Raw genomic sequence first — 22,146 nt, 5'->3', positions numbered from 1 at the left:
AAGCAAATATAAGCCAGAGATAGTGAATTATGCCAATGTAGGATATTTGCCAAAATTAATAAGACTTTGAACTCAAGATTTATTGCAAATGATCCATAGTGTAGCAAGTTAGCCTATGAATGAGTGAGAGTTTGTTCTCAGTCACATTTGCTTGTATGTGTATTATCCCTACACTTGGTTTATGAAGGTGATTTTCACATATGACAAATATCAATATTTCTTTAATACCCTGACATTGATTATGGAGGGTGAAAATTTCCACATTCAATCACTGATCACGACTTTCATATTATATAAAGGAAGTGCCAATATGACCAAAAATTTAATCAAGAGAAAACTATATCTTTTACTTATTTTTTCTGACAAAGTCTGAGGAAAATAATATATGAAAACTGTCATTAAAGGCTGTTTTAGTAATATGTAATTTTATGAAATATAAAACTTTCAGTAGTGTATATCCCACATAACACTGTGTTAAGTGAGTTTGAGTATCCAATAAACATTTCTTTTGTTCTTGAGAGATTTTTTTTTTAAGAGACAGGGTCTCACTCTGTTGTCTAGGCTGGAGTGCAGTGGAACGATCATAGCTTACTGTAACCTTGAATTCCTGGGCTCAAGGAATCCTCCCAAGTAGCTAGGACTACAGGCATGTGCCACCATGCATGCCTGGCTAATTTTTTAAATTCTTTGTAGAGATGTCACTATGTTGCCCAGTCTGGTCTTGAATTCCTGGCCTCAAGTCATCCTCCTGCCTTGGCCTCCCAAAGTGCTGTGATTACAGGTGGGAGCCATTGTGCCTGGCCTAGAAATTTTTTTTTTAACTGCATTTTATTTTGGTAACAGAAATGTCCTCTACTGTCAGTGGTCATGGTCAATTGTAGCTCCTGTTTTCTTAAAGAACTGTATAATGCTTCTTGGGCTGCCTACAACCATTGATACAGTCATACCATGTCTGTGTTGGATCACAACTACAAAGGAATAACTGACATAAAAAAAAGAATTAATATGCAAAAAAACCAAATTCTGGGACTTTTAAGGCTTCCTACTTTTATTAACAGTCTTTGTACATGTTGCACATTAGCACTGTGATAAGCTATGTAGCGAAAGATTAAGAGGCCGTAGTAGCAAATAAATATCAATCTTGATCTTGTGACTATAGAAATGGTATAAATACTTGGGGAAAATGGTTACTCCTGTCTATGCCTGGAAGTACTGATGCCTGTGTTTGCTTCATCAGCTTGCCAGACAGAAGGTGGAAAAAGTCTTGGGAAAAATTACTGAGAGTAAAAATAAATTAGCCTATGAAAAGGGAAAACTCCAGGTATGAGATTTATTTTCTGATTTTTATTGTCTGATTTTTTTAAATACCAATAGTCAAACTAAATACTACTGTATGTTGAGAAGACACAGCTCTGTCATTTACTTATTCTGTAGTCTCTGAATCTCCCTGAGTTTGTTGCCTTATTAACATCCAGGTGACTTCTAGTCACATACCTGTAGTTAATGCTGAAACCTAAAATTGTGAAGTCAAAACCTATTCTGTGACTATTTGAAGCTTTATTATAATTATTAAATGCGTGGTCATTCACTGAGAATGTAGAGAGCCTATACACGCTCTCGCTCGCTCGCGCTCTCTCTCTCTCTCTCTCTCCCCCTCTCTGTTTAAATAACACATTTCTAAAAAGAAATAGCCCTGGAAATTGGGACTCAGAAGCAATGGAATAGACTTGAGTGAATGTGATGTTACTGTTATTTTGCTGCCTGTGGGTTTAGTTCCTATGGTACCTACAGAGCAGGAAGCTTGGCTAAGCCTGACTTAACCCAGCTCCATTGGAAACACTGAAGTCCAAATCAATGGTGCTGAACCTTAGCTGCATATTAGAATCACCTGGGCAGTTTTTAAAAATCCTCATGCTAGGAAGTGTATGATGTCTGCTGTTTACTTTAAAATGCATCATTAAAAAAGGGGGTTGGTGGATGGATAGAGGGAATGACAGGTGGATAGATATGTGATAAGCAAGTAAAGAATGTTAATGGTAGAATGTGGATGGTGGGCATATGCACATTCATAGTAAAGTTCTTTCTATTTTTCTGTTAATATATGTTTAAAAATTTTTATAATGAAATGTAGGGGGAAAAATTCCCATGACTAGATTTGTACCCAAGAGCAATGAAATCAGAATCTTATGGGATAGGTCCTAGATGTTGATGCTTTTTAAAGCTCCTCAGATGATTGCAATGTGCAACCACAGTTGAGGACTACTGGACTAAATGGTATGAAGTGAAGCCAAGTTAGGCTTGGCAACTGTCTTACTCCATTTTCTGTTGCTATAACAGAATACCTGAGACTGGGTAATTTGTAAAGAAAAGAAGTTTATTTGGCTCACAATTCTGGAGCCTGGGAAGTCCAAGATTAGACAGGCCATCTTGTGCTGCTTCAACTCATGGCAGAAAGCAGATGGGGAAGTGGACAGAGAGACCAAGTGTAAGAGGCAGCCTCATTTTATAACAACCTGTTCTTAATATAGCTAACCCATTCCTGCGAGAGCAAGGACTTTTACCCACTCCTGTGAGACTGCTTTAATCCCTGGATGAGAACAGATCCCTCATGACCCAAATGCCTCTTAAAGGCCCTACCACTTCTCAACATTTAGTACATTGGCCATTAAATTTCAACATGAGTTTTGGCAGAGACAAACCACATTTAAATCATAGGGGCAACTGTAGAGCTGATTTAATAAGTAATCTCACTCTAGACTTGTCAGACATGTTAGCATTAACCTCATCCTCATCTACTGAAAGGGTTTACCATAGGGTTAGCAGACAAGATGGGGCCCAGAAATGGCAAGCTATCTGAAAGGTGGTTGGTAAGCCAGGCTTGTGGAACAATATGTAACTAGTCTGATAAAAAGATAAAACTATTTGTCCACTATTTGATTTTAATTAATATTTTCCAAAGGCAGTGATGCATTTAATTATAATTATCTACACTTGTGTGACCCTGAACACATCTTAAGTTTTCTTGAGTTTCATCTTAATCACCTATAAAATGAGGCAGGTAAGCATACTTCTCTTACCTACTTCTCACTGGGAAAAATAGGCAACATTACAGGCTGGGTGTATAAATTATTACTGGCATGAAAGACCTTTCCCCTTTGTCAAACTAATGATCCCATAAGAAGTTATGACCCAAGATTTTGACCCTTTTTAAGCTTTCCCAAGAGAAATGAAGTACCTTATTAAATTTATAAGACAAATCTCTAGTCCTCAGGGCAGACTTAAAGCCAAATTTTGGCTGGGAATGGAATACATTTTAAAATTTATGAATGGGTCCAATGTTACCTGTCTGACCTTTAAGACCTCTACTATGTAATCTTAGAAATTACCCACATAATCATAAGTCAAATACATGCCTTTTTGCTGCTCATATTCCTATAGTAAGAGGTTAAGATTTTTTTATAGTGTTTGAAGGCTGAAACATTTTTGAAACTATTGATTCACTGGTGCTTTTATGTCAGCCTTGGCCTGGCACAGTCCAAAAGCACTGACTTTATTAGCTCTAGGGAAAGTGCTCCTATAGCACATAATTTTTGCAAGACAGTTTAAAATAAAGGAAGAGCTGCATACTAAACATAGTTGAAACAATAGTCTGCTGTATGTTCTCTCTCAATTGGATTAGGACGGATTAAAAATATTACGTAGGAATCATATTAGGTAAAAACTATATTTTCAGAATTGATTTGTTAATGATATAAATACTATATTTTAGATATTAATTTAGACTGTCAGAAACTGCTGCCTCACATTCAAACATTGTTTGAATTTGATTTTCAGTTCTGTGTAGTATTTCATTATATAAATATGCCACAATATATTTCTCTATTCTGTTGATGGATATTTAGCTAGTTTTCAATTGCTTGCAAACAATTGCAATGCTGATATGAATTTTTGTACATGTTTAATTATATGCAAAAAATATACTAGGCTGAGTATAATTCTTAGGAATAGAATTATTGATTGGGTTGTAGGATGTGCATATCTTGAATTTTACTAGATTTTGTCAAATTTCTCCAAAAAGCAGTTATGCCAATTTTAAAAGCAATATATGTAAGAGGGTATATTAAATAGGTACCTTAGAGTTACATGTGTTAACATGGATGAATCTCATAAAACAATACTACATACTATTTAGAAATAAATGTATAATAAAACTATTTTTTTAAAGAATGGGAATGATAAACACCAAATTTAGCATAGTGGTTAACTCTAGGATAGAGGGAGGAAATTTATTGGGCTAGGCTGCACAGAGGGTTTCAATTGTACTGCTAATGTTTTATTATTTTAAGTTGAATGAGAGGTAGCTGGGATATTACTATATATGTGTGAAAGATTTCCAGCACTTTTTGAATTGGTTTTAAACATGTCAGTCTGAGTTCCTTAGCCTTGCTCTATCTACCACTGGTCCCATCACTTTAAACCAACTGGACTCCAACATTATGTTAGCTGCCTGGCCCCATAAGCAACTGCATTTGTGACCTTAATTTAGAAGTTAAGTGTTTGTTTTGTTTTGTAAATTTTTTATTGAACTATAACATATATACCAAAAGGTACACAGCGCACAGCCTGATGAATTGTTTACAAAATAAACATTATCTGTGTGATTAGCACTCATATGAAGAAATAGAACATTCTCAACATCTAAAATTCCCTTCTAGTAACTATCCCCCACAAGGGTAATTATACATCCCGACTTCTGACACCCCATGTATTAATAAGTTTTATCTGTATTGCACTTTAGGTAGTCACACAGTATATGCTTTTTTATTTCTTTTTCTTTTTCTTTTTTTTTTTTTTTTTGAGACAGAGTGTCACTTTGTTGCCCGAGCTACACTGAGTGCCGTGGCATCAGCCTAGCTCACAGCAACCTCAAACTCCTGGGCTTAAGCGATCCTACTGCCTCAGCCTCCCAGGTAGCTGGGACTACAGGCATGCGCCACCATGCCCAGCTAGTGTTTTCTATATATGTTTTAGTTGGCCAGATAATTTCTTTCTATTTTTAGTAGAGACGGGTCTCGCTCTTGCTCAGGCTGGTCTCGAACTCCTGACCTTGAGCGATCCACCCGCTTCAGCCTCCCAGAGTGCTAGGATTACAGGCGTGAGCCACCTCGCCCGGCCTTTTATTTCTTGATTCTTTCACCCAATATTATAATTGTGAGATTCATCCACGTTGTTGTTTGTGGTGGTGGTTCTTTGATTTCCATTGCTGATATATTCCATTATATGAATAATAGGTAAGGGTTTTAAAAGAAAAAAATCTATGCTGCACAGAAATTATCAGTTTCCTGAATCTATTTTTGTACTTTTAATCAAAATACATAGCTTTGGCAGTTCAGGTTGTTTTAACTCTGAAGCTCACTTCAAACTATAAATGCACTAAAATGTATTAATTGCATTACTATCAGATACTTGTATTACAAAACAAATTTAAATGAGAGGTCCTTTCTATTCCTAGCTGTCTTGTTGTTTCTGTAGTGTTATTTTTGTAATTGTGTGTGTGTGTGTGTGTGTGTGTGTGTGTGTGTGTGTGTGTGTGTGGTTTTAAACAATATGGGGATATGGCCTTGAGCCAAATTAATGGTATTCCTGAGACTGGCTGATAAGCTAGTTGTAGAAACTGCTTGGATCTTAATGATCATGGAAACACCAGACCTCTGAGAGGCAGCAGGATTTATTTGCTTCTGACTTGTCCTTCTATGTTCTTTCTTATTTTGAATGTCCTGAGTTAGAAATTCTGCCAAATAAGAAATTCCATGTAAAGTACTAGATGATAACATGCCATCTGATGAGTTTCAGGGCATTGTACTATATCATCTGAGGAATATTGGGGAATAAGGACATTCTGTGTTTTATTTGAAGAGAGGCAAACCTAAAAGTCTTTGTAGTCAAATGCACTCTATTTTCCCTTGGGTTCTATGAGTTAATAGCAATTAATTTATGTTTAAAATGAGAATAATTGTTGTATCAGTACCTCCATTTAGAGGCAACTGTTTTAATTCTGAACCTTAAGTGAAAACCATGATTAATTTTTACTGATGGCTTTGGGAAGCCACAGCACATGTTTTATACTATACACTGTGGAAACATAGCAACAGAAACAGGCAAAGGTGGAGAAATAAGGATCCTACTGATGGAAGAAGAGAGTTCCTGAGACAAAAATGGGTTTTAATGCAGTCTATAACAAAAAAAAAACCCTTAATATTAGCACTCAAATTTTAACAGTTGCTGAAAATGTCCAGTAGCTACTGCCAAAGACATGTTTGCCCTTCACAGATAGGAAAAATTAAAGGTAGAAAAAGAGGAAAAAGTTGATTTAAATAAAAAAATTTTGGATGAAATTTTTCCTGATCGAAGAGTAGGCTCAGTAATGTTAGTTGTTTTGTATGAGAGGGTTGGAGGTAAGAAGAAGAAAATATGGAAAAACACAGGATTTCAAGATTTGTGAGTATATATTAAATGATATTATCCCCCAAAATTTTAACTTTATAGAGAAATATGTGAATGGTCACCTTTATGAGTTAGTTTTAAAGTATAATTCAGCATATAAGAATTCCATTTATTCAACTCTTATAATTCTGTCAGTAAAACATAAGACTTTGTGGCAGCTTCCTGCAAGTTGACAAGTCTAATTATCCAATTCCTTTAAAATTGAAATATATTGACCACAAAATCTCACTGTTATATTCATGAGTCATGTCTATTTGATGTGTCCATAAACAATAGAAACTAAATGAGTTATCTTGGTACGTTTAACTGGCTATAGCTTACTGTTAGCTGTGAGTTGAAATAGCATTTCTTGCATAATTAAAAAGCCTCAGGATTATTTTTTGCAAGTATTAAGGATTCTCTGTAATTTTTTTGCAAAACTCATGATATTTTTTTCCTTCTGGAGTATATAAATATGTTTTTCAAATTGTTTATTTTAAAATTATTTTTGTTTTCTTATTGTATTGCTTTTCTGTTTTTCCTCTAGATAAAAGTTAAACAGCTAGAAGAACAACTACAATCTTTCACTGAAACCAGTTCACAGAATGACCATCTACGCAAGTTGAATAAGGCTCTAGAAGCCAAATATGCTCAGGTGTGATTAATATCTACAAAAGTAGATTGCTGTTGTTTTAGTTTTTAAGAAATTGTTTGATGCCTCTCTCCCCATCTTACCATACAATACCAGAAAGATGAATATTCTCTCACTTGACTCACTTCAGCAAACATTTTTGTACGGGGTTCTACTAAGCCTCAGGAATTCATAAAGATGCCTGAAGCAGGATTGGGTCATTCAACTTGTTTCTAAAAGGGCAGTTAGGAATGTACTCAATAAACTTAGCAGAAAGTTATGTCCTTCAGAAAAAAAATAGATTATATTAATAAGCATTCATAGGGAGCATGTTACCACTAGAAGCATTGAGAAATGCTTTCATGGAGGATTTTTTAAATTGAGCCTTAAAATTTTTGGCAGACATGAGGAACAAGTATCTTTGTTTTTTTGAATTATAGGCAGACTCAGAACTCAATGTCAACAAGGTACAGCTGCAACAGACAGCTCACTTGAAAGAGGTGGTAATAGTGAAGGTGCTTTCCTGTCAGCATGGTAGCTATGGAGGCTGAAAACCTTTCATAGGTCACATAACATTTTAACAAATGAATAGAGAAAAGTTAAACAAGATACCTAAAACATTTAGCGGAGAACATAACCCAGGAAGGTGTTACCAAAAGAGTGCGATTCATTTCAGTGCTTTACAAATTTACCATGTATATAATTAGATTGAGTATTTTAAAAATCTTTAACTCTTAGTATAAGCATGTGTAACTTCTGTGTCTCTGACAATTGTGTATATATACTCCTGGTAACCAAGGAACTTAAATATGTCTTCAAGTGGAATCCTCACAGGGTTCTAACCAACTGACTCTACTGATGAGTGATGAGGTCACAAAGTTGTTAAACGGGACTTCCTTAGATACAGTCTCTTACAGGGAATTTGGTTTTGGTCTCTTTCTTCACTAGGTCATACTTTACAGTGTGATCTCTTCATCCTGAAAGCAAAAGAACATATTTTCAAATATATTTTCCATTGTGGCTTCTTCTAGAACATTATTTGTGTTGTATCTCCTAGTAAAGTGGGTACTCCTTGAAAAATAACCGTAGGTTTAGCTGCTTTTATTGTTTTTAATTCGTGATGCCTCCAAGAAAAAGGAAATCTCCAGAGAGGCCTGTGTCTTCAAAATCCCTTGAAAGCTCTAGGCCCCATGTAAACAGTTTAAAGGAAAGAACTTCAGTTGGTTTGCCTAGTGTTATTCCAAACTCTACACGCCGTGTGAGCTTTGCACCTACCGTGTCTTCTGTGAGAACGTCTCAGGAGATTGGAGACTCTAGAATTTCTCTAAAGACTCTTTTGAATGCTATTAAAACCATGGAGGGAAGACTAGAAGGCAAAATAGAGATTCTTGCCTCAAGACCATTATTACCAAGGGGTGAATCACCAAATTTTCTTAAACGGGATTCGGTAAGTGAAGAGCACAAATTAAATCTTAGGAACATTTCAGATCTATATAAGAATGAAGAAAAATAGTAAAAATCCAGAAAGATAATGCTTGAAGATATTATAAATTAGGTTCTTCATAAATAGGAAAAACTGATTATGTAGATTGAAACCATCATCCTATCAATTAATTTTTGTTTTGGACATAGAAAAAAATGTGGCGTAACAGTAACAATTGAGTTATTTTTATCTAATTTTGATTTTTTAAAAATTCAAAATTTCTATCTTACCATTTGAGCTAAAATGCTTGGATAAAGTCTGACTTTAAAATTGAAATACATTAAGCAGCCCCAAGAAATTGAACATTGGAATATATTTTCTGGAAAAAACTTATAAAGCATCCATCTTTGCTTGATATTTAAAAACAGACTGGGCAACATGGCAAGACCCTGTCTCTACAAAAAAAAAATTTAGCCAGGTGTTGTGGCACACATGCCTATAGTCCCAGCCACTCTAGGAGGATTGCTTGAGCCCAGGAATTCAAGGTAAAAGTAAGGGTATGATTACACTACTATATTCCAGTCTGGGCAATAGAGCGAGACCCTGTCTCTAAAAAAAAAAAAAAAAAAGGAAAAATAAAGTACCATAGCTTGTCTTCTAAAATAGACTACTATTTAGATACTTTCTATAAACATTTTTGCTAGTGGCATTTTTGTATCTTATAAACACTGGTAAAATTTCAAAAACTGTATTCTTCCTTGTGTACTTTCCTAGAACAAAATCCAGTAAATTTTCAGAACCTATAAGTCAGCATCCTTTGTGTTTTTCTGACGTCCTTACAGAAAAAGTTAAAGCATTAAATGTTACGGGTTAAATTTTAAGAAAGTATAATAATGTCAGGGAAGATGTGGGAAAAAGACATTCTTCTTTGTTGCTATTGGGAGTGTAAAATGGTGTAACTTCCTACGGAGGCCAATTTGGCAATATTTATCATACCTTTGACCCCACAACATACTTCTAGGATTTTTTCCTACAGATATACTAACTTACATACATGACATGTTTACAAGGTTACTTAGTGAAGTACTGTTGGTTAATAGCAACAGACAGAGCAACCAAAATCCCATCAGTAAGAGACTGGTGGCTGGGCACAGTGGCTCACCCCTGTAATCCTAGCACTTTGGGAGACTGAGGTGGGAGGATCTCTTGAGGCCAGGAGTTGAACACACCAACCAGCCTGGGCAACACAATGAGGCCCCATCTCTTTAAAAAAAAAAAAAAAAAAAGGTGAAAAAAGATACTGGCTAAATAAATGATGGTGTATCCGTAGTTTATAATACTTGCTTCAAAGTAAGTATATTATTAGGTTTAAACAACCAAAATTCAGAAGAATATAGTATTTTATTATTTGCATGCAAAAGAAGTGGAGAGATAAAGAATATACACATGTGTTTACTTGTATGTGCATAGGATATATCTCTAAAGTTATAATAAACTGGCAACATTATTTTTGAGGAAGAAAACTGGGTGACTGGGAGATTTTTCACTCAGTCCTTTTGTAATTTAAGAATAATGTTAATGTGCCACCTATCAAAATAATGAATTTTGTGAACATTTTATTTTCAACAAAACTGAAAGCAGAGAAAGGATGGCTTTTTCAACAAATGGTGCTGGGATAATTGTGTATCCATATGCAAAAACAAAAAAATCTTTGATCCATATCTCATGCCATATGTAAAAATTAACTCAAAATGGATCACAGATCAAAATGTAAACCCTAAATCTGTAAAACTTTTAGAAGAAAACATAGGAGGAAATCTTTGTGATCTTGAATTACATGAAGATTTCTTAGATTTGACATCAAAAGCATGATCCATAAAGGAACAAAAATGATAAATTGAATTTTATGAAAACTGACAACTTATGTTCTTCAAAGACATGAGAATGAAGAGACAAATTACAGTCTGGGAGAAAATATTTGCAAATCACATTTCTGATTAAGGCCTTATCTCCAGAATGTGTATAAAATTTCAAAAACTCACTAAGAAGAAAACCCAATAAAAAGAATGGGCAAAGCACAGGGGTACAAATGGTTTGTTTACATGGATTTCTTTTGTACTGTTTGAGACAAAGTTATAAGTGTGCCCATCACCCAGACAGTGTGCACTGTACCCATTAGGTATGATTTCACCCATCCTCTCCCCGCCGCCCACCTGCTTGATTTCCATTGAGTTTGACTTCCATCTGTGCACGTGAGTGCTGTTTGGTTCCAGTTTAATAGTGAGTACACGTGGTGGTGGTTTTTCCATTCTTGAGGTATTTCACTTAGGAGAATGGCCTCCAGTTCCATCCAGATTGTTATAAAAGGTATTAATTCATTTTTTATGGCTGGGTAGTACTCCATGGTATACATATACTTCATTTTGTTAATCCACTTATGGATTGATGGGCACTTGGGTTGATTCCACATCTTTGCAATTGTGAATTGTGCAGCAGTAAACATTTGAGTGCAAGTGTCCTTTTGATAAAATGACTTTTTTTTTCCTTTGAGTAAATACCCAGTAGTGGGATTTCTGGATCAAATGGTAGGTCTACTTTTAGTTCTTTGAGGAATCACCATATCATTTTTCATAGTGGTTGTACTAGTTTGCAGTACCACTAACAGTACATAAATGTTCCTTTCTCTCTTCATCCACACCAGCATTTATTATTTTAGGACTTTTTGATAAAAGCTATTCTCACTGGGGTTAGGTGATATCTCATTGTGGTTTTGATTTGCATTTCCCTAATGATTAGTGACATTGAGCATTTTTTCATGTTTGTTAGCCATTAGTCTATCTTCTTTTGAAAAGCTTCTGTTCATGTCTTTTGCCCACTTTTTAATAGGGTTGTTTGACTTTTTTCTTGCTGATTTGCTTGAGTTCTTTGTAGATTCTGGTTATTAGCCCTTTATTGGATGTATAGCATGTGAATATATTCTTCCATTCTGTAGGTTGTCTATTTGCTATGTTGTTTCCTTGGCTGTGCAGAAGCTTTTTAATTTAATCAAGTCCCACTTATTTATTTTTGTTGATGCTGTGATTGCTTTGGGGGTCTTCTTCATAAATTCTTTGCCTAGGCCGATGTCTATAAGAGTTTTTCCAATATTCTCTTCTAGAATTCTTATGGTTTCCTGCCTTATGTTTAATTGTGTTATCCATCATGAGTTGATTTTTGTGAGTGGTGAGAGGTGTGGCTCCTGTTTCAGTCTTCCTCATGTGACTATCCAATTTTCCCAGCACCATTTACTGAAAAGGGATTCTTTTCCCCAGGGTTCTTGTTTGCTTTGTCAAAAATCAGATGGCTATATGAGAATAGTTTTATGTCTGGGTTCTCAGTCTTGTTCCACTGGTTATGTGTCTGTTTTTGTGCCAGTACCAGGCTGTTTTGGTTACTATAGCCTTGTAGTATAGCTTAAGGTCTGGTAAAGTGATGTCTCTAGATTTGTTCCTTTTCCTTAAGGTTTCTTTGGCTATTTGGGCTCTTTTATGGTTCCAAACAAAGTGTACAATTATTTTTTCTCGATCTGCAAAAAATGGCATTGGTATTTCAATGGGGATTACATAAAATCTGTAAATCACTTTGGGTAGTATGAACATTTTAACAATGTTGATTCTGCCAGTCTATGAGCATGATATGTTTTTCCATTTGTTTACATCATCTTTAATTTCCTTCCTCAGTGATTCATATTTCTTTTTGTAGAGATCTTTCACCTCCTTGGTTAAATATATTCCTACATATTTTATTTTATTTGTAGCTATTGTGAAAGGTATTGAGGCTTTGATTTGATTCTCTGCTTGACTGTTGTTGGTATCTAGGAATGCTACTGATTTGTGTACATTGATTTTGTAACCTGAGATTTTGCTGAATTTATTTATCAATTCCAAGCGTTTCTTGGCAGAATCTTTGGAGTCTTCTAGATATAAGAGCATATCATCAGCCAAGAGTGATAGTTTGACCTCCTCTCTTTGAAAGTGAAACATACTACCACCATATGACCCAGCCAGTCCTAAGTATTACCAAAGACAAATGAAAGCATATGTCTACAAAAAGTCTTGTGCACAAGTGCTCCCAGCAGCTCTGTTTGTAATATTAATAGCTTAAAGCTGAAAACAACTCAGGTGTCCAGGAGATGAATGGATAAGTAAATTGTGATATATCCATACAATAGAACACTAAGCAATAGAAGGTATAAACTATTAATACATGCAACAGATTGGATGAATTTCAAAATAATTATGCTGAGTGAAAGAAGCCATTCAAAAAAGAGTGCATACGATATGATTCTATTTATATAAAATTCTAGAAAATAAAAACTAATCTATTATGACAGAAGATAGATCAGTGGTTACCTTGAGAAGGGGGTGTGGCAATAGGGAAATAGAAGGGGGTGATTAGAAAGAGGTAGTAGGAAACTCTTGGGATGATGGAAACGTTCATTGTCTCAATTATGGTTTTAAGGACTTACACATATGTCAAAACTTATCAAATAGTACACTTTATGTGCAGCTTATTGTATGTCAGTTATCCCTCAGTAAAGCTGTTCAAAAAAGAATAATATGAATGTATTACCTATTCAAAATTTATTATATTAAAATGTTTGAAATAACATTCTTGAAAGGATAGAACCACAGAGATAGAGAACGAATTAGTGGTTGCCAGAAGACAAGATGGATTTTTGGAGGGAGGGGCAAATATAGAGAGAAAGGACAAGGGAGCTCATCTGTGGTGATGGAACAGTTCTGTGTCTTGATTATATGGTGGTGGTCACATGAATACATATATGGTATCAAATTGTATAGAACTGTGTGTGCATGCACATACAGGGACGAATAAAAGTTAAACATGGTGAAAAGTGAATAAATTCTGTAATCTAGCTAATACAATTAATAATGTACCATGTCAATTTCCTGGTTTTGATGTTGAACTACAGCAATATAAGATGTCACCATTAGAAGCAGGATGGAAGGGTACATGGGACTCGTTGTACTATTTTTACAACATCCTGTGAATCTATAATTATTTTGAAATAAAAAGTTTTTAAAAAGTAATATTTAAAATAGTATGATTATCTGAAATGATTGTGTGGATCTACTAAAAGTGTTTGAAGTGTATAAAATTCTAATCCTGTACTTGTAATTAGGATTCCTTCTTCTTTAACACTATTTTCTTTACACTATTTAGGACTTAGTTATCTCTGCTTTTATTATATTAATTTGTGCACTTGTTATGCGTTCAAAAGGAAGGTAGTTCCACAATAATCAGTGTTTCCCCCATTTTACATCTCAGCTTTGTAGACAGTCTTATTCTCCCCATTCCTGTGTTTTCATGAAGACTGACCATATATTAGGTTTGCCCATCTTCACATAGATACTTTAGTTGTAGTTTTCTTGAAAGAAATAAGCAGCTAATAAAGATGGGTTTTATCTAAGGTAATGAATAAATATATTTAATTAAACATTTTAAATTTGGCTTCTAAATTGCTGGGTCTTATTCTAAACACTGATTTATTATGTTTAGGAATGTTATTTATTGTTTCTTTTTTTCTCCTAAGGTGAAATCCATTTTTGAAAAAAGTGAAGAGGAGCTGTCTCGAACAGTGAAGAGTCGTGATGCAGCCCTGAAAGAGAGTCAGAAGTTGAGAGAGGACCTCGAGGCTTTAGAGGACAGGGAAAACAAGAAGGCAAGGCATCAGCCTCTTCTGAGAATCTGTTACTGAGATGAAGGACTCATGAAATCTTTCATGAGCCATGTTCCTTCCTTTGTTTCCATTAGTAAGAAAGAGTGAGGATTGATCAGAGGAGTTCTTTTTCTAGAGAAAAGATAACTATAGAATAATTTTAAAATATTTCCCTTAAAAAATACGTTATATGTAACTCTCAATTTTTTTGACCTTTCTGTCTTAAAATACTCATAAAAGAAAGTTCCAATTTTTTCTATTGAAACACATCTGAGCTTGGTAATATTAATATTAATAATAACCTTCAAACTTTTATTAACATAATATTACTGTGTTGCTTTCTCATTAACTGTGTGTGCTTAATAGGAGCAGTCACATCCCAAACTTCTCTCTGACAGCAGGTGCCAGACTTTGCCTCTCTGAGGAGAGCTGTGAGTTACATCATTCTTCAGCAGCTTCCACTTTCTTTTATAGTCTTTTTTTCTCAGATAATTCTGATGAGTTTCAGATGTATTCTTCTCATCTGACCTCATCAGAAGAGAACTGAGAGGCCAGCCTGGGACCACCTCTGCAGTCAACAGTGTGTTGACCTGGTATCTCTAGTAAGTGTGTGCTATGTGACATGACAATAGTTGTGAAGCTGCAGAGTTCTCTGTAGGATCTGGAGTCTTTTTCACAAGTTACAATAACTTAAGAAACAATAATAAAATAGACTTTAATTATTCCTCCTAGCACTCTACCGTACCTGCTTTCCGTGCTCTTTCCTAGGAGTAAGGGGACACAGTAGAAGAAGAAGAAGCAGAAAGGATCAAATATCTTTGTCTTGTTTCATTTTCTATTAGGTGGGAAACTTTCAGCGACAATTGGCAGAGGCTAAAGAAGACAACTGCAAAGTGACAATCATGTTGGAGAATGTGCTGGCTTCTCACAGTAAGATGCAAGGTGCTCTGGAGAAAGTACAAGTAGAGCTTGGGCAGAGGGATTCAGAGATTGCAGGCCTCAAGAAGGAAAGGTACCTGTGGTTTTTCTGTGCTTGATATTGCTGCATTGTACTAAGGAACAGTGTCCAGTCAGTAAATTAAGTCACTTTATGTTGCTTCCTTTGTGAAAGAGTAGTAAAATGGTCTCTAAAGAACTAGCAAGTTAGAGAAAATTTAGAATTAGAAATAAATGTGATTTCCACTGAAAATTGAATTTTTGAAAAAATTCAAAGTTTCCCTATTTTATAGTGATGTAAAGGAATATGTATCCTATAAGTTCATGAGCTATACTACTGTTTTGCCCGTGCTGCTTTCTCTACCATTTAAACCTAATTCTGCCCTTGGGTCTACAGAACAGTAATTGTCAAGATAATTGAAGCTAAGTGTATATTTTAGTTTCAATTAATTATCCATTTATTACTATCCTATCTCCAGATTAATTATTCTAGGTGAATCATTCCAAGAAATACTTCTAGCCATGTTTTATAAGTAAACTCTGGCTGGTTGTGCTGGCTCATGCCTATAATCTCAGCACTTTGGGAGGCCAAACTGTGGGAGGGTTCTTTGAGGCCAGGAGTTCAAGACCAGCCTGGGCAACATAGTGACACTCGTCTCTTAAAAAAATAAAAAAATAAGTAAACTCCTTCCTTGAATGTTTCGAAAATTACATAAATTTTCCTTTCAGGTTGAAGAACAAATGGTCTGAAATTAGTAGGGCCTCTAAAATATGTTGTGTGTATTAGTGGTGCATGTTGTCTCTATGTTATGAGAGAATAAGTGAGTTTTATTTTCTTCATTGCGCTTATCTTTTTTTTTTACGTAGTATGAAAATATTTTACCTTTGAATTTAAAAAAGTCAAGGGGATGGTATTAAAAATATTGTTTACTGTTCACCATAAATTTCTATTAAAATAGGTAGCTGTTGTATTTAGAAGCAAAAATCTCAACAGCAAGCCTGTCTTTGTAGAGGTAATTTTTTTTTTACTAGTGATGTATATATATGTGTGTGTGTGTGTGTATGTGTATATACACACATATGTATATAGTGTAAAATTACCAGCCCATAAGTTAGTTTCAGAAACATGTATTGATAGCTAATGTATCAAGCCAAATTGAATCATGGATGGGACAAGTTATTTAATTCCTAGGAGCCTTAGTTTTCTTTAACCTGAAACTGAGGTTACTAATTGTCATCTACCAAATCTCAGATGTTTTGAACATCTGTGGTCCATTGCATATGATGCTATTTGAGCTTCTTGGAAGAAAACTGTAACTTCCAAGTAGGATCATTCCTAGATGATTCTTTTCATTCTTTTTGTCAGTCTTGTCACTGTTTTTGTGCTTTCTATTTTTAGGGCTCTCAACCAACAGAGGGTGCAGAAGCTAGAAGCCGAAGTGGACCAGTGGCAGGCCAGAATGCTTGTTGTAGATTCCCAGCACAATAGTGAGGTAGAAGCCTTGCTTTTGTACATGACAACATTGATATTTTTAGTTTTATTGGAATATTTGCTGTTTTGGAAAAATGAAGTGAGACAATCAGGTAAATTTCCTTTTCAGTCAAGTCTGAATTTTGGACAGTGACATATTTACAAATTGGAAATAGACCTGCAGTCTTACAATGAGTCACTTATTGGCAAACCAGTACCACAATTATGCTGAATTTTCTTTGTCTTATGTAGTCTACATTCTTTTCACTTACTAATGCACTAATGATTTCAGAAGTTAGCAGGCTTAGAAAATAATTTATAATCTCAGAAGTAGCTAGATTGATTCCATTATTAATAAGGAGATACATACGCACGTGTGTGCTCACAGGTACATGCACATAAATGCATGTGTAGCTACACATATGTATATGTATAAAATACAGATATTTCATGTAAATAAGCTTTTTCTGAAATAATATACAAGAAGAGTTGTCAGTTTTTATCTTACTAGAGAGTAAGACCAGATGGTCATAGGATCAGGAAGCAGAATTTACTTTGAAATTTTAAAAATTAGGATAAATTAAGCTGGCTCTGTTTTCCAAAGCTCTCTGGTGGCCAAAGGAGCATACCCTTCCCGTTGCCTTCTAAGAGTCTCCTGATAAATGTCTGTAATAAGTTCTCACATATATATTCTTGGCACCTGGAATCTTTGCTTCTGATTCCAATGAATTATTGTTTCAATGGCACTTGATGATACAGTGTAAGAAGTGATATATAGTGTTATGGACTTCTTGAATCTGTTATAGTGGAATTAAAAACATTATTCTCTTTTTCAGATGGAGCCTCTACAGAAAGCTCTAGATACAGCTAGAGAAGACAACAGAAAATTGGCTATGAGTCTAGATCAAGCCCTCCAGACAAATAATCATCTGCAAACAAAGCTAGATCACATTCAAGAGAAATTGGAAAGCAAAGAGCTTGAGCGACAGAATTTGCAAACCTTCAAGTAAGGGCAGTATAGTCACAGTAAAATTAGGGAAGAACCTCTGCAGGAGTAAGACAGAGTCATTCACATAAACCAGTTAAGCCCTCTTCTCCTACTTGGAACTAGTACTCTCAGCAGAGCCATGTTAAGGAACCAGCCATAGCTGAGCATCAGCAGGTAGTAGCTGATTGGGGTGAGCTCATTTGACTCTCCTTTTCAGCTCTTCCCTCATCCACTATCAAGCTGCTGCTTTACACAAAGGTTAAACCAGAAATTGAATAATACTGAATAGAAGGGACACCCATGTTTCTGCCAAACTTTTTCTATCAACAGCTTATGTGTCCTTTAAAAGCATGATTTGAACAAGGAAAAACAGTAGCCTGGGTGGGAATAACACATCCAGGAATGGGATGACTCCATCTAAGCAGATGTTAAGCCATTAATTGTTTTCAGTTTTGACCTGAGATTAGTTAGATGAAACCCATCAAGTTCAGGTCAAGCCACTAACCTTTTGTCTTAAATTGTATCTAGGTAAATACAATTTAGATATTCACAACATTCTATGAAAATTTATACTTAAGGGAAATGTACACAAAGGTCTTTATTCTTTTCGGTTAATGAACATGTTAATACAGGAAAAGGTATAACCTAAAGCGTATACCTAAGAAGGTATTTTTCATATTTGTGATCTGTGCAAATTTTATATTCTGGTGAAATGTTAGTGCTCAAGACTGTTCCATATTGTGTTTATATAGTGGTTGGCATCATTTAAAAACTCTTTAATATCAGTTTATGTAGTTATGGTTTAGACAGTAATTGTTCCAAAGCCTGAAAATTCTGGAAGTTCTTTAGATGACCATAAAATATAATCCCTGCTACTATCACTAAAATAAAATAAAATAAAATAAAATAAAAACCTGGCTAGGTCATTTATATGAAAAGGATGAAGTGAGAGTCAGAGGTCTCCTTGCAGCATTTGCTTCAGAATTCACCTTTATGCAACTGCTTATAATATTTTCATCAAAGGTGAATCATGCTGCTTTACTTGAGATCTATGAACCTCGTGAAGTTATATGCAAAATTTTATTTATCAGTGCATACACTCAGAAAGACAGAACAAGTTTGGGAGATTATGTTTTAGACATGTTGAGTTTGAGGTAGAATTATTTAATAGACTAGAAATGTAGACCTAGTTCTATTTTTAAAAAAATGTTGCCCAGGCATGGTAGCATGTGCCTCCAGCTCCTCTGGAGGCTTAGTAGGAAGATCACTTGAGCCCAGGAGTTTGAGGCTGCAGTGAACTGTGAACATACCACTGAACTCCAGCCTGGATGACAAAATGAGACCCTGTCTCTAAAAAAAGAAAAAAGAAAGAAAGAAAAAGATGCAGGCTTAATTCTAAAAAGAGGCTACCAGTAATCCATCTCTATCGAGATGAAAGCTAAAAAGTGAAAGCCTTGGGGTTGGTTGGACTGCCACAGTAGAAGTATAGAGAGAGAACCAAGGCCAGAATGTGGGGACCTAATATATTTCAGGGAGAAGAAAAAGAGGCCAGAGAAGGAGCATTTAGGGAGGTTAAAGAAAGGATCGGGAGGATGTAATATCACCAACGGCAAAAATGAGTGAGTCACATGCCACAAAGTCAAAGAGAATAAGACCAGAGAGAAAGCCACTGGGTTTTGCAACTGGTTTCCACTGATCATCCTCCAGCCAGCCAATTTCTATAGACATAGATTACAAAGAGTAAGCGAAATGAGGAAAGGACGGCAAGGAGGACAGTGGTGATGGCAAAGAAGATTGTAGATAGCAGCTCAAGTGCATACAATGAAGACAAGTTATTCTGCTGCTGCCTTGTTTTTAGGGTAGGAGGAAATGGACCATGATAAGAGAGTATGGGAAAGAACCCGACTGAACTGGAGAAAAACGAGAGAGAGCAAAAGTGGAAAGGTTATCATTAAAAATGAGGTTGGACATTTCTTCCTCTGAGACTAGGGGGAAGGAGAAGATGGGTGACTATCCAGAAGACTATTGAGGAAGCTGATGGTGGATGGTCTGATATTATATTTTCCATAGAAGAAAGTAAGAATAAGATGACTATGTCCTGATAACTCAAGGAGTAATCACATACTAAGTCATTATCAGCTAGATCAGAAAGTATTAAAGCTAGAAGAAACTTAGTGATTGTGTAAGTCCATTGGTTATAAACCTTTGTTGGAGTCACCTATCCTTTTAAGAGTCAGAAGCTATGGACTCACATGCACACGTTTTGCAATATCATTTCAAGGAATTCCGGCACCCTCAGAGGCCTGCCTCACCATGGATCTTGACCAAGGAGCCCAAGTTAAGAATGTTGGTCTAACATAAGGCTCTCCCTGTAAAGATAATGAAATGATATAAATAGAAGTGAAAACTTAAGGAGTAAATAGCTCCCAGCAAAAAGACATGGCAAGACAAAAACAAGCATCTCTGTTGCTTTTAATATTTTTCTTTGATATGAATTTTTTACTCTCTTGATTGGATCTCTTTATGTAGAATTTTTTTTAATGTTCTAGGTAAATGCACTTCTTTTTTTCTTGTTAATGAGCTCCAGATCAGTGAGGTTCACCTGGTGACTGATCTGCTGCTTCTTTATAAATCATACACTTTTTGGAGAGTTGTACATTGCCCTCCAAATGTTTCTTACCTCCTAAGATGATTTCTAAAGGTGATTTATCATCTGTCTTCTTAAACACAGAGAGCGAATGACTGAGGAATCCAAAGTGGAAGCAGAATTACATGCTGAACGCTTAGAAGCTCTAAGAAAGCAGTTTCAGACTGAGAGAGAAACTGCAAAGAAAGCAGCACAACGGGAAATGACTGAGGTATGGAGTCATGGCAGTTTCTCTCTGGGTGAATGCCTCTCACAAGGATAAGCAGCTAAAGGATTTTAGAGAATGGCTACAGTTGTTCTTTGATTCTTCTAATCCCCCTTTGACCAGCAAACCCAAGGCAATTGAACCCTCTCTATGCAGTTTGTAAAGGGACCCATAAGAAAATAGTTTCTGACGAACAGTTCTCAGCCCAGCAAAGGAATGCCTTGACGAAAGCCTTTCTGTTGGAGGGATACCAGGAGGGGATCAAGGAATAAGGAGACTGCCATCTGCTAGACAGAAATCCAATCAGCCATCTCAGTTCACTTAGCTGCCATCTGTTCTGCATCCATCCTCTCCTGAGAGGCACAGAGAAAGCAGTAGAAGGCATGGTCCATGCTCTGGTGTGTAATAAATGACCTCTGTTTCCTCATGATCTCCTCTGTGGACAGGACACAAATAGGGAAAACATCAGAGGACCTTTCTTGGATAGCTGGAGGCTGTGTACAGTTTTGAAGGAATTCAAAGAAGGGGAAGTTCATTTTAGGCTGGTTGGGTGACAGAAGAAGGGAAGCTCATGAGAGTACAGAATTGAGACTTGGAAAGAGTGTTACTTAGATGGGACCAGCTGATGGCCCTAATAGCCAGAATGCTGGATGAGAACTGTTAGGTAGAAATGGAGCACTATAGGTTTCTGAGCAGGGGTGGTATGACATAAGCATAATTTGAGGAAGGTTAATGTGACAGGTGAGCAGTGAAGAGTGACTAAAGGCATGGAGGCTCATGAAAATTATAATTGTCAATTTGAATATTAGATGATTAGAGCCAAGCAATGTAGTTCTGTTGAAAACAGAGAACATCAAACAGACATTAAATGTTATCATGAACAAAGGAGAGGAAGGAATTAAAATAATTCCTTGGTTGGGGTGCTGATATATGTTCCACTTAATTTGTTACATTTAGCAATTGCAGTTGACAAAGACCATTGGCAAAATCAAACTGAACTAATGATGTGTATTAATAGAACAACTTTGTGAATTGCAAAGCACTCTGTAAATATAAATGTAAAAAGAAAATTCTGTGGGAAACAAAAATGTGCACTAAATGTAGAAATATACCTTTAGAGATCACTGTTCAGAATACTTATGAAACTGAATCTTTAACAAGGATCGGTGGTGATGGTGAACTTGTGAGGAGACCCAGAGAACAGTGAAAGTGTGAGGAGTTAGCAGCAGCAGTGGGCTCCTGGAGCATTGCCTGAGTCCCAGCTCTGCCTCTTACTAGCAATGGTTAATTTCCTATCTGAGTTAAGTGAATTCTGAGTCTCAGTGTCCCTAATCATAAAGTGGAAACCATCACAATTACTGTTGAGGTTTGTTTTGAGGATTAAATTGGAAAGTATGTATAATGTAATTATCACAGTGCCTAAACATAATCAGAACAAAATAAGTGATAGTTGTTAGGGCTTATCCAGTTTTAGACAAAGCTGTGATTGAGGTAACGGTGGAATATCTAACAGGGAGGTGGCTAGGTGGTGATAAAAGACTCTGGTGTAAAGTTAGGATCTAAAGGAAGGAACTAGTGTAGAGAAAAAATGTGCAGATAGCCTTGACTTCATTCTTTGCTGTGTTAAATGCCACCAGCCACAG

At 35.8% G+C, this 22,146-nt stretch overlaps 1 protein-coding gene across 9 annotated transcripts in view; it reads left to right on the top strand.

Moving 5' to 3' along the window:
* The window catches only part of CCDC150 (coiled-coil domain containing 150), a 108,014-nt gene that overhangs the window by 37,513 nt on the left and 48,355 nt on the right, over positions 1 to 22,146 (top strand). For 7 of the 9 annotated variants that reach the window (XR_006736786.1, XR_006736785.1, XM_045558972.1 and 4 more), the window contains 7 exons: positions 1,238 to 1,321; positions 7,031 to 7,138; positions 14,131 to 14,259; positions 15,099 to 15,268; positions 16,592 to 16,685; positions 17,500 to 17,669; positions 20,383 to 20,509. Coding sequence is in view for 7 of the 9 variants with exons in the window: in XM_045558972.1 (XP_045414928.1) it covers positions 1,238 to 1,321; positions 7,031 to 7,138; positions 14,131 to 14,259; positions 15,099 to 15,268; positions 16,592 to 16,685; positions 17,500 to 17,669; positions 20,383 to 20,509 (882 nt within the window). In the remaining 2 variants the exon portion in view is untranslated. Of the gene's footprint in view, positions 1 to 1,237; positions 1,322 to 7,030; positions 7,139 to 7,957; positions 8,562 to 14,130; positions 14,260 to 15,098; positions 15,269 to 16,591; positions 16,686 to 17,499; positions 17,670 to 20,382; positions 20,510 to 22,146 lie in introns of those variants that run through there. The other 2 variants (XM_045558971.1, XM_045558975.1) reach the window with 2 other exon arrangements.

The sequence above is a fragment of the Lemur catta genome, chromosome 8 (genome assembly GCF_020740605.2).
Source record: "Lemur catta isolate mLemCat1 chromosome 8, mLemCat1.pri, whole genome shotgun sequence".
NCBI classification, from domain to species: domain Eukaryota; kingdom Metazoa; phylum Chordata; class Mammalia; order Primates; family Lemuridae; genus Lemur; species Lemur catta.
This window is presented reverse-complemented; position numbering and strand designations above follow the sequence as displayed.